This window comes from Salmo salar, chromosome 05 (genome assembly GCF_965601325.2).
Source record: "Salmo salar chromosome 05, fSalSal1, whole genome shotgun sequence".
NCBI classification, from domain to species: Eukaryota; Metazoa; Chordata; class Actinopteri; order Salmoniformes; family Salmonidae; genus Salmo; species Salmo salar.
The window spans coordinates 89096626-89111155 of NC_138295.1; the positions used below are offsets into that span (position 1 = coordinate 89096626).

General features: G+C 33.3%; 1 protein-coding gene across 4 annotated transcripts in view; it reads right to left on the reverse strand.

Annotated features, from left to right (window-relative positions):
- Positions 1–14483, reverse strand: part of zfat (zinc finger and AT hook domain containing) — a 66395-nt gene extending 51912 nt beyond the window's left edge. For 2 of the 4 annotated variants that reach the window (XM_045712771.2, XM_082975908.1), the window contains exons 1-3: positions 14294–14483; positions 13148–13402; positions 12338–12616 (exon numbers count right to left, since the gene is read on the reverse strand). In XM_045712771.2, the coding sequence (XP_045568727.1) occupies positions 12338–12616; positions 13148–13402; positions 14294–14312 (553 nt within the window). In that variant the 5' untranslated portion in view covers positions 14313–14483. The remainder of the gene's footprint in view (positions 1–12337; positions 12617–13147; positions 13403–14293) is intronic. The other 2 variants (XM_082975907.1, XM_082975906.1) reach the window with 2 other exon arrangements.
- Between the last annotated feature and the right edge of the window lie 47 nt (positions 14484–14530).

Consider the following 14530-nt stretch of genomic DNA (forward strand, 5'->3'; position numbering starts at 1 on the left):
TAGACATTTAGATGGTGAACATATAGATATAGACATTTAGATGGTATAGATATAGGCATTTAGATGGTGAACATACGGATATAGACATTTAGATGGTGAACATATTGATATAGGCATTTAGATGGTGAACATATTGATATAGACATTTAGATGGTATAGATATAGACATTTAGATGGTGAACATATAGATATAGACATTTAGATGGTGAACATATAGATATAGACATTTAGATGGTGAACATACGGATATAGACATTTAGATGGTATAGATATAGACATTTAGATGGTGAACATATAGATATAGACATTTAGATGGTGAACATACGGATATAGACATTTAGATGGTATAGATATAGACATTTAGATGGTGAACATATAGATATAGACATTTAGATGGTGAACATATTGATATAGACATTTAGATGGTGAACATATTGATATAGGCATTTAGATGGTGAACATACGGATATAGACATGTAGATGGTGAACATATTGATATAGGCATTTAGATGGTGAACATATTGATATAGACATTTAGATGGTGAACATATTGATATAGACATTTAGATGGTGAACATACGGATATAGACATTTAGATGGTATAGATATAGACATTTAGATGGTGAACATATAGATATAGACATTTAGATGGTATAGATATAGGCATTTAGATGGTGAACATATTGATATAGACATTTAGATGGTGAACATATTGATATAGACATTTAGATGGTGAACATACGGATATAGACATTTAGATGGTGAACATATTGATATAGACATTTAGATGGTATAGATATAGACATTTAGATGGTGAACATATAGATATAGACATTTAGATGGTGAACATACGGATATAGCCATTTAGATGGTGAACATATAGATATAGACATTTAGATGGTGAACATATAGATATAGACATTTAGATGGTGAACATATAGATATAGACATTTAGATGGTGAACATATTGATATAGACATTTAGATGGTATAGATATAGACATTTAGATGGTGAACATATAGATATAGACATTTAGATAGTGAACATATTGATATAGGCATTTAGATGGTATAGATATAGACATTTAGATGGTGAACATACGGATATAGACATTTAGATGGTATAGATATAGACATTTAGATGGTGAACATATTGATATAGACATTTAGATGGTGAACATATAGATATAGACATTTAGATGGTATAGATATAGGCATTTAAATGGTGAACATACGGATATAGACATTTAGATGGTGAACATATTGATATAGGCATTTAGATGGTGAACATATTGATATAGACATTTAGATGGTATAGATATAGACATTTAGATGGTGAACATATAGATATAGACATTTAGATGGTGAACATATAGATATAGACATTTAGATGGTGAAAATATTGATATAGACATTTAGATGGTGAACATATAGATATATAGACATTTAGATGGTGAACATATGGATAGACATTTAGATGGTGAACATATTGATATAGACATTTAGATGGTGAACATATAGATATAGACATTTAGATGGTGAACATATTGATATAGACATTTAGATGGTGAACATATTGATATAGACATTTAGATGGTGAACATATTGATATAGACATTTAGATGGTGAACATATTGATATAGACATTTAGATGGTGAACATATTGATATAGACATTTAGATGGTGAACATATTGATATAGACATTTAGATGGTGAACATATTGATATAGACATTTAGATGGTATAGATATAGACATTTAGATGGTGAACATATAGATATAGACATTTAGATGGTGAACATATTGATATAGGCATTTAGATGGTGAACATATAGATATAGGCATTTAGATGGTGAACATATTGATATAGACATTTAGATGGTGAACATATTGATATAGACATTTAGATGGTGAACATATTGATATAGACATTTAGATGGTATAGATATAGACATTTAGATGGTGAACATATAGATATAGACATTTAGATGGTGAACATATTGATATAGACATTTAGATGGTGAACATATTGATATAGACATTTAGATGGTATAGATATAGACATTTAGATGGTGAACATATAGATATAGACATTTAGATGGTGAACATATTGATATAGACATTTAGATGGTGAACATATTGATATAGACATTTAGATGGTGAACATATAGATATAGACATTTAGATGGTATAGATATAGACATTTAGATGGTGAACATATAGATATAGACATTTAGATGGTGAACATATTGATATAGGCATTTAGATGGTGAACATATAGATATAGGCATTTAGATGGTGAACATATTGATATAGACATTTAGATGGTGAACATATTGATATAGACATTTAGATGGTATAGATATAGACATTTAGATGGTGAACATATAGATATAGACATTTAGATGGTGAACATATTGATATAGACATTTAGATGGTGAACATATAGATATAGACATTTAGATGGTGAACATATTGATATAGACATTTAGATGGTGAACATATTGATATAGACATTTAGATGGTATAGATATAGACATTTAGATGGTGAACATATTGATATAGACATTTAGATGGTGAACATATTGATATAGACATTTAGATGGTGAACATATAGATATAGACATTTAGATGGTGAACATATAGATATAGACATTTAGATGGTGAACATATTGATATAGGCATTTAGATGGTAAGATATAGACATTTAGATGGTGAACATACGGATATAGACATTTAGATGGTGAACATATAGATATAGACATTTAGATGGTGAACATATTGATATAGACATTTAGATGGTGAACATATAGATATAGGCATTTAGATGGTGAACATATAGATATAGACATTTAGATGGTGAACATATTGATATAGACATTTAGATGGTGAACATATTGATATAGACATTTAGATGGTGAACATATTGATATAGACATTTAGATGGTGAACATATAGATATAGACATTTAGATGGTGAACATATAGATATAGACATTTAGATGGTGAACATATTGATATAGGCATTTAGATGGTAAGATATAGACATTTAGATGGTGAACATACGGATATAGACATTTAGATGGTGAACATATAGATATAGACATTTAGATGGTGAACATATTGATATAGACATTTAGATGGTGAACATATAGATATAGGCATTTAGATGGTGAACATATAGATATAGACATTTAGATGGTGAACATATTGATATAGACATTTAGATGGTGAACATATAGATATAGACATTTAGATGGTGAACATATTGATATAGACATTTAGATGGTATAGATATAGGCATTTAGATGGTGAACATACGGATATAGACATTTAGATGGTGAACATATTGATATAGGCATTTAGATGGTATAGATATAGACATTTAGATGGTGAACATACGGATATAGACATTTAGATGGTATAGATATAGACATTTAGATGGTGAACATATTGATATAGACATTTAGATGGTGAACATATAGATATAGACATTTAGATGGTATAGATATAGGCATTTAGATGGTGAACATATAGATATAGACATTTAGATGGTGAAAATATTGATATAGACATTTAGATGGTGAACATATAGATATATAGACATTTAGATGGTGAACATATGGATAGACATTTAGATGGTGAACATATTGATATAGACATTTAGATGGTGAACATATAGATATAGACATTTAGATGGTGAACATATTGATATAGACATTTAGATGGTGAACATATTGATATAGACATTTAGATGGTGAACATATTGATATAGGCATTTAGATGGTGAACATACGGATATAGACATGTAGATGGTGAACATATTGATATAGGCATTTAGATGGTGAACATATTGATATAGACATTTAGATGGTGAACATATTGATATAGACATTTAGATGGTGAACATATTGATATAGACATTTAGATGGTGAACATACGGATATAGACATTTAGATGGTATAGATATAGACATTTAGATGGTGAACATATAGATATAGACATTTAGATGGTATAGATATAGGCATTTAGATGGTGAACATATTGATATAGACATTTAGATGGTGAACATATTGATATAGACATTTAGATGGTGAACATACGGATATAGACATTTAGATGGTGAACATATTGATATAGACATTTAGATGGTATAGATATAGACATTTAGATGGTGAACATATAGATATAGACATTTAGATGGTGAACATACGGATATAGCCATTTAGATGGTGAACATATAGATATAGACATTTAGATGGTGAACATATAGATATAGACATTTAGATGGTGAAAATATTGATATAGACATTTAGATGGTGAACATATAGATATATAGACATTTAGATGGTGAACATATGGATAGACATTTAGATGGTGAACATATTGATATAGACATTTAGATGGTGAACATATAGATATAGACATTTAGATGGTGAACATATTGATATAGACATTTAGATGGTGAACATATTGATATAGACATTTAGATGGTGAACATATTGATATAGACATTTAGATGGTGAACATATTGATATAGACATTTAGATGGTGAACATATTGATATAGACATTTAGATGGTGAACATATTGATATAGACATTTAGATGGTGAACATATTGATATAGACATTTAGATGGTATAGATATAGACATTTAGATGGTGAACATATAGATATAGACATTTAGATGGTGAACATATTGATATAGGCATTTAGATGGTGAACATATAGATATAGGCATTTAGATGGTGAACATATTGATATAGACATTTAGATGGTGAACATATTGATATAGACATTTAGATGGTGAACATATTGATATAGACATTTAGATGGTATAGATATAGACATTTAGATGGTGAACATATAGATATAGACATTTAGATGGTGAACATATTGATATAGACATTTAGATGGTGAACATATTGATATAGACATTTAGATGGTATAGATATAGACATTTAGATGGTGAACATATAGATATAGACATTTAGATGGTGAACATATTGATATAGACATTTAGATGGTGAACATATTGATATAGACATTTAGATGGTGAACATATAGATATAGACATTTAGATGGTATAGATATAGACATTTAGATGGTGAACATATAGATATAGACATTTAGATGGTGAACATATTGATATAGGCATTTAGATGGTGAACATATAGATATAGGCATTTAGATGGTGAACATATTGATATAGACATTTAGATGGTGAACATATTGATATAGACATTTAGATGGTATAGATATAGACATTTAGATGGTGAACATATAGATATAGACATTTAGATGGTGAACATATTGATATAGACATTTAGATGGTGAACATATAGATATAGACATTTAGATGGTGAACATATTGATATAGACATTTAGATGGTGAACATATTGATATAGACATTTAGATGGTATAGATATAGACATTTAGATGGTGAACATATTGATATAGACATTTAGATGGTGAACATATTGATATAGACATTTAGATGGTGAACATATAGATATAGACATTTAGATGGTGAACATATAGATATAGACATTTAGATGGTGAACATATTGATATAGACATTTAGATGGTATAGATATAGGCATTTAGATGGTGAACATACGGATATAGACATTTAGATGGTGAACATATTGATATAGGCATTTAGATGGTATAGATATAGACATTTAGATGGTGAACATACGGATATAGACATTTAGATGGTGAACATATAGATATAGACATTTAGATGGTGAACATATTGATATAGACATTTAGATGGTGAACATACGGATATAGACATTTAGATGGTGAACATATAGATATAGGCATTTAGATGGTGAACATATAGATATAGACATTTAGATGGTGAACATATTGATATAGACATTTAGATGGTGAACATATAGATATAGACATTTAGATGGTGAACATATTGATATAGACATTTAGATGGTATAGATATAGGCATTTAGATGGTGAACATACGGATATAGACATTTAGATGGTGAACATATTGATATAGGCATTTAGATGGTATAGATATAGACATTTAGATGGTGAACATACGGATATAGACATTTAGATGGTATAGATATAGACATTTAGATGGTGAACATATTGATATAGACATTTAGATGGTGAACATATAGATATAGACATTTAGATGGTATAGATATAGGCATTTAGATGGTGAACATACGGATATAGACATTTAGATGGTGAACATATTGATATAGGCATTTAGATGGTGAACATATTGATATAGACATTTAGATGGTATAGATATAGACATTTAGATGGTGAACATATAGATATAGACATTTAGATGGTGAACATATAGATATAGACATTTAGATGGTGAACATATAGATATAGACATTTAGATGGTGAACATATTGATATAGACATTTAGATGGTATAGATATAGACATTTAGATGGTGAACATATAGATATAGACATTTAGATGGTGAACATATTGATATAGACATTTAGATGGTGAACATATAGATATAGACATTTAGATGGTGAACATACGGATATAGACATTTAGATGGTATAGATATAGACATTTAGATGGTGAACATATAGATATAGACATTTAGATGGTGAACATATTGATATAGACATTTAGATGGTGAACATATTGATATAGGCATTTAGATGGTGAACATACGGATATAGACATGTAGATGGTGAACATATTGATATAGGCATTTAGATGGTGAACATATTGATATAGACATTTAGATGGTGAACATATTGATATAGACATTTAGATGGTGAACATACGGATATAGACATTTAGATGGTATAGATATAGACATTTAGATGGTGAACATATAGATATAGACATTTAGATGGTATAGATATAGGCATTTAGATGGTGAACATATTGATATAGACATTTAGATGGTGAACATATTGATATAGACATTTAGATGGTGAACATACGGATATAGACATTTAGATGGTGAACATATTGATATAGACATTTAGATGGTATAGATATAGACATTTAGATGGTGAACATATAGATATAGACATTTAGATGGTGAACATACGGATATAGCCATTTAGATGGTGAACATATAGATATAGACATTTAGATGGTGAACATATAGATATAGACATTTAGATGGTGAACATATAGATATAGACATTTAGATGGTGAACATATTGATATAGACATTTAGATGGTATAGATATAGACATTTAGATGGTGAACATATAGATATAGACATTTAGATGGTGAACATATTGATATAGACATTTAGATGGTGAACATATTGATATAGACATTTAGATGGTGAACATATTGATATAGGCATTTAGATGGTGAACATATTGATATAGACATTTAGATGGTATAGATATAGACATTTAGATGGTGAACATATTGATATAGGCATTTAGATGGTGAACATATAGATATAGACATTTAGATGGTGAACATATAGATATAGACATTTAGATGGTGAACATATTGATATAGACATTTAGATGGTGAACATATTGATATAGACATTTAGATGGTGAACATACGGATATAGACATTTAGATGGTGAACATATAGATATAGACATTTAGATGGTGAACATATTGATATAGACATTTAGATGGTGAACATATAGATATAGGCATTTAGATGGTGAACATATAGATATAGACATTTAGATGGTGAACATATAGATATAGACATTTAGATGGTATAGATATAGACATTTAGATGGTGAACATATTGATATAGACATTTAGATGGTGAACATATAGATATAGACATTTAGATGGTATAGATATAGACATTTAGATGGTGAACATACGGATATAGACATTTAGATGGTGAACATATAGATATAGGCATTTAGATGGTGAACATATTGATATAGACATTTAGATGGTGAACATATAGATATAGACATTTAGATGGTGAACATATTGATATAGACATTTAGATGGTGAACATATAGATATAGACATTTAGATGGTGAACATATTGATATAGACATTTAGATGGTGAACATATAGATATAGACATTTAGATGGTGAACATATTGATATAGACATTTAGATGGTGAACATATTGATATAGACATTTAGATGGTATAGATATAGACGTTTAGATGGTATAGATATAGACATTTAGATGGTGAACATATAGATATAGACATTTAGATGGTGAACATATTGATATAGACATTTAGATGGTGAACATATTGATATAGACATTTAGATGGTGAACATATAGATATAGACATTTAGATGGTATAGATATAGGCATTTAGATGGTGAACATATTGATATAGACATTTAGATGGTGAACATATTGATATAGACATTTAGATGGTGAACATACGGATATAGACATTTAGATGGTGAACATATTGATATAGACATTTAGATGGTATAGATATAGACATTTAGATGGTGAACATATAGATATAGACATTTAGATGGTGAACATACGGATATAGCCATTTAGATGGTGAACATATAGATATAGACATTTAGATGGTGAACATATAGATATAGACATTTAGATGGTGAACATATAGATATAGACATTTAGATGGTGAACATATTGATATAGACATTTAGATGGTATAGATATAGACATTTAGATGGTGAACATATAGATATAGACATTTAGATGGTGAACATATTGATATAGACATTTAGATGGTGAACATATTGATATAGACATTTAGATGGTGAACATATTGATATAGGCATTTAGATGGTGAACATATTGATATAGACATTTAGATGGTATAGATATAGACATTTAGATGGTGAACATATTGATATAGGCATTTAGATGGTGAACATATAGATATAGACATTTAGATGGTGAACATATAGATATAGACATTTAGATGGTGAACATATTGATATAGACATTTAGATGGTGAACATATTGATATAGACATTTAGATGGTGAACATACGGATATAGACATTTAGATGGTGAACATATAGATATAGACATTTAGATGGTGAACATATTGATATAGACATTTAGATGGTGAACATATAGATATAGGCATTTAGATGGTGAACATATAGATATAGACATTTAGATGGTGAACATATAGATATAGACATTTAGATGGTATAGATATAGACATTTAGATGGTGAACATATTGATATAGACATTTAGATGGTGAACATATAGATATAGACATTTAGATGGTATAGATATAGACATTTAGATGGTGAACATACGGATATAGACATTTAGATGGTGAACATATAGATATAGGCATTTAGATGGTGAACATATTGATATAGACATTTAGATGGTGAACATATAGATATAGACATTTAGATGGTGAACATATTGATATAGACATTTAGATGGTGAACATATAGATATAGACATTTAGATGGTGAACATATTGATATAGACATTTAGATGGTGAACATATAGATATAGACATTTAGATGGTGAACATATTGATATAGACATTTAGATGGTGAACATATTGATATAGACATTTAGATGGTATAGATATAGACGTTTAGATGGTATAGATATAGACATTTAGATGGTGAACATATAGATATAGACATTTAGATGGTGAACATATTGATATAGACATTTAGATGGTGAACATATTGATATAGACATTTAGATGGTGAACATATAGATATAGACATTTAGATGGTGAACATATAGATATAGACATTTAGATGGTGAACATATTGATATAGACATTTAGATGGTATAGATATAGACGTTTAGATGGTATAGATATAGACATTTAGATGGTGAACATATAGATATAGACATTTAGATGGTGAACATATTGATATAGACATTTAGATGGTGAACATATTGATATAGACATTTAGATGGTGAACATATAGATATAGACATTTAGATGGTGAACATATTGATATAGACATTTAGATGGTGAACATATTGATATAGACATTTAGATGGTGAACATACGGATATAGACATTTAGATGGTGAACATATTGATATAGACATTTAGATGGTGAACATACGGATATAGACATTTAGATGGTGAACATATAGATATAGACATTTAGATGGTGAACATATTGATATAGACATTTAGATGGTGAACATACGGATATAGACATTTAGATGGTGAACATATAGATATAGACATTTAGATGGTATAGATATAGGCATTTAGATGGTATAGATATAGACATTTAGATGGTGAACATATAGATATAGACATTTAGATGGTATAGATATAGACATTTAGATGGTGAACATATAGATATAGACATTTAGATGGTATAGATATAGACATTTAGATGGTGAACATATAGATATAGGCATTTAGATGGTATAGATATAGACATTTAGATGGTGAACATATTGATATAGACATTTAGATGGTGAACATATAGATATAGACATTTAGATGGTGAACATATTGATATAGACATTTAGATGGTGAACATATTGATATAGACATTTAGATGGTATAGATATAGACATTTAGATGGTGAACGTATAGATATAGACATTTAGATGGTGAACATATTGATATAGACATTTAGATGGTATAGATATAGACATTTAGATGGTGAACATATAGATATAGACATTTAGATGGTGAACATATTGATATAGACATTTAGATGGTGAACATATGGATATAGACATTTAGATGGTGAACATATTGATATAGACATTTAGATGGTGAACATATAGATATAGCTCTTTCCATGACATCGATTTGCCAGGTGAATCCAGATGAAAGCTATGATCCTTTAATGATGTCACTTGCTAAATCCACTTCAAATCCGACATGGAATTTGTATGTGTGCCATTCAGAGGGTGAATAGGCAAGACAAAAGATTTAAGTGCCTTTGAATGGGTTATAGTAGTAGGTGCCAGGCGCACCAGATTGTGTCAAGAACTGCAACGCTGATGGGTTTTTCACGCTCAACAGTTTCCTGTGTATATCAAGAACGGTCCACCACTGAAAGGACATCTAGCCAACTTGACACAACTGTGGGAAGCATTGGAGTCAACATGGGCTAGCATCCCTGTGGAACGCTTGACGGGGAGGGCGTGTATAAAATCGAGCACACCGCCATGCAATCTCCATAGACAAACATTGGCAGTAGAATTGCCTTACTGATGAGCTCAGTGACTTTCAACGTGGCACCGTCATAGGATGCCACCTTTCCAACAACTCAGTTTGTCAAATTTCTGCCCTGCTAGAGCTGCCCCGGTCAAGTATAAGTGCTGTTAATGTGAAGTGGAAACGTCTAGGAGCAACAACGGCTCAGACGCAAAGTGGTAGGTCACACAAGCTCACAGAACAGGATCGCCGAGTGCTCAAGTGCGTAGCACGTACAAAATCGCATGTCCTCTGTTGCAACACTCACTACCGAGTTCCAAACTGCCTCTGGAAGCAACGTCAGCATAAGAACTGTTTGTCGAGAGCTTCATGAAATGGGTCTCCATGGCCGAGCAGCCGCACACAAGCCTAAGATCCCCATGCGCAATGCCAAGTGTCGGCTGGAGTGGTGTAAAGCTCACTGCCATTGGACTCAGTGGAAATGCGTTCTCTGGAGTGATGAATCACGCTTCACCATCTGGCAGTCCGATGGACGAATCTGGGTTTGGTGGATACCAGGAGAACACTAACTGCTCCAATGCATAGTGGCAACTGTAAAGTTTGGTGGAGGAGGAATAATGGTCTGGGGCTGTTTTTCATGGTTCGGGCTAGGCCCCTTAGTTCCAGAGAAGGGAAAGCTTAATGCTACAGCATACAATGACATTATAGACGATTCTGTGCTTCCAACTTTGTGGCAACAGTTTGGGGAAAGCCCTTTCCTGTTTCAGCATGACAGTTTCCCCGTGCACAGAGAGAGGTACATACAGAAATGGTTTTCGAGATCGGTGTGGAAGAACTTGACTGGCCTGCACAGAGCCCTGACCTCAACCCCATTGAACATCTTGGGGATGAATTGGAACGCCGACTGCGAGCCAGGCAACCTCACTTCTGTGGCTGAATGGAAGCAAGTACCCGCAGCTATGTTCCAACAACATCTAGTAGAAAGCCTTCCCAGAAGAGTGGTGGCTGCGGGGACTTCCTTCCATTCAGCCACAAGAGTGAGGTTCCATATTCCAACTCCATATTAATGCCCATGATTTTGGAATGAGATGTCCGACGAGCAGGTGTCCACATACATTTGGCCACGTAGTGTATGGGCCCTGGTCAAAAGTAGTGCACTATATAGGGAATAGGGTGCCATTTGGGATGTATCCCTAGATGGACCATAAAGCACTATTCTATTTCAATCTATTCTAAACAGACATAAAACAGTTGACTTCACACATACCGTTGTCCTCCTGATCCTCGTCCTCTCTGAGGTCTATCAAGCAGATGTGTTTCATGATCTGTCGCCTGTTGCCGAACACACGGTTGCACTTCTTGCAGTCCAGGGCATTGTCGTCCTCTGGTTCTTCCCCGTCCACTAGCCCAGCTTCTGATTGGGCCTCTACTGTCTGTTGTTTCTGCTTCTTCTGGTTGGAGCTAGTAGTCTCTGTCATGGGCCCATCAGCTACAATCTTCTTGGTTGAGCCCTTAGGACGTCCTCGTTTTCTCTTGACAGGGCTATCTGTGGGGGAAATAGGATCAATGCCATCAATCACACTATTACACACAAACAGACCTATAGGGCCAGTTTCCCAGACACAAATTAAGCCTAGTCCTGGATTAAAAAGAGCTGTCAAAATCGGATTACAATCTGCTACAAATGTTTGAAGGACTACCGAGGCACTCAGTAGCCAATTATTCAGATCGTGGAACTTTGAGAAAAACAAAGAAACACCATAATACGGTCAGTTGTTGCAATGCCCTATTATCCCTGGCTGCTCACCACCTCCACCCTTAGTATCCCTGGCCGCTTTGAAGAGGTGCTCACCTCCATTAGTATCCTTGGCTGCTTTGATGAGGTGTTCACTTCCACCTCCACTCTTAGTATCCCTGACTGCTTTGAAGAGGTGCTCACCTCCACCTCCACTCTTAGTATCCCTGGCTGCTTTGAAGAGGTGCTCACCTCCACCCTTAGTATCCTTGGCTGCTTTGAAGAGGTGCTCACCTCCACCTCCACCCTTAGTATCCCTGGTTGCTTTGAGGAGGTGCTCACCTCCACCTCCACCCTTAGTATCCTTGGCTGCTTTGAAGAGGTGCTCACCTCCACCCTTAGTATCCCTGGTTGCTTTGAGGAGGTGCTCACCTCCACCCTTCTCCAGTGGAGCTGTCAATGGCATGAGGGCCACAATGATGTCATCAGGGTTGAGCCCCTCTGTGTGGTGCTTCTCAGACACATGGGAGAGGAGCTGTGCTCGGTGTGGAGAGAACAGGTTGCACAGTTTACACATGAAGATGGAGGAAGTCCCACCTGTGAATTAACAGACCGGCAGGCCAAGATTAATGTGTGTTTATGTACAAATTTGACCGTGGAAAAAGTTGACGGCCTAATAATAAGATCATTACACATTGAAAGTTGAATTGACAGTTGGCAGAGCATGGTGCTTGCAACGCCAGGATTGTGGGTTCGATTTCCACGGGGGACCAGTACGCAAGAAAAAGACGAGAATGAAAATGTATGACTCACTACTGTAAGTCGCTCTGGAGAAGAGTGTCTGCTAAATGACTTCAATGGAAATGAGATATTTTCAATAGGCTGGCAGTGCATTGGCCTATACATTATACTTGTGTGTTTAGTGCTAGTTGCATGGTTCATTCTTTGGTCAGGGACTGTATATTTTTCCTCTAGCTACCTACCTTTCTTTCTTTCAAAATACTGAATTCAAACCTAGCTAGGGCCTACATGATCCAAGCCAGCCTAGCACCTACAAGCTGAGAATACTGAAATGGAATGAGGTCAGTGCAATATAGTTTATTGGTTTGCTCTGTGTAAACTCTGTAGCTCTCCAGACAGGTTTCGCTACCACTGCAACAGCAAAGATAGTTGAACTCCTGACTCCTCAGCAGTATGACTAAAGACAGCTAAACGCTGGGAGAAACAGGAACAGTTTCGTGATAAATACTTTCTTTACAAACTAAATCCAATAACTTTAGGCCGGACATTTAGCTGCAATAAATGTGCTGTCAATGTTGTGGCTGGTCACGGTAATTATGTGCCCCACTTTTAGCATAGAATAAACTTCACATAATGAGTAATTTGACTACATCTGTTGGCTAGCTTGCTACTTTTACCTAGCTAAGAAATGTTATTTCTCCGAGATAGTACTGTACGAAAAGGTAAACAATCGAGTCGAGTACTTACATGCGGTTGACGTCTCCATGTTTGTAAAATAAAACGTAATACCCTAAGAGTTACATAAATAAATGTACATATCTACATTACTTATTGAATAAGTAATTGAAAATCGTATTTTTATTTGTTTTGGAGGAAGGTTTCTGGCGAATCTGCGACAACAAATATGGCGGATAAAGTCTTCCTGTGGAGAGAAAAGCAGGCTGGTTTGGGATGTCCTCCCCCTGTGGCTGGGATGGCCAGAAG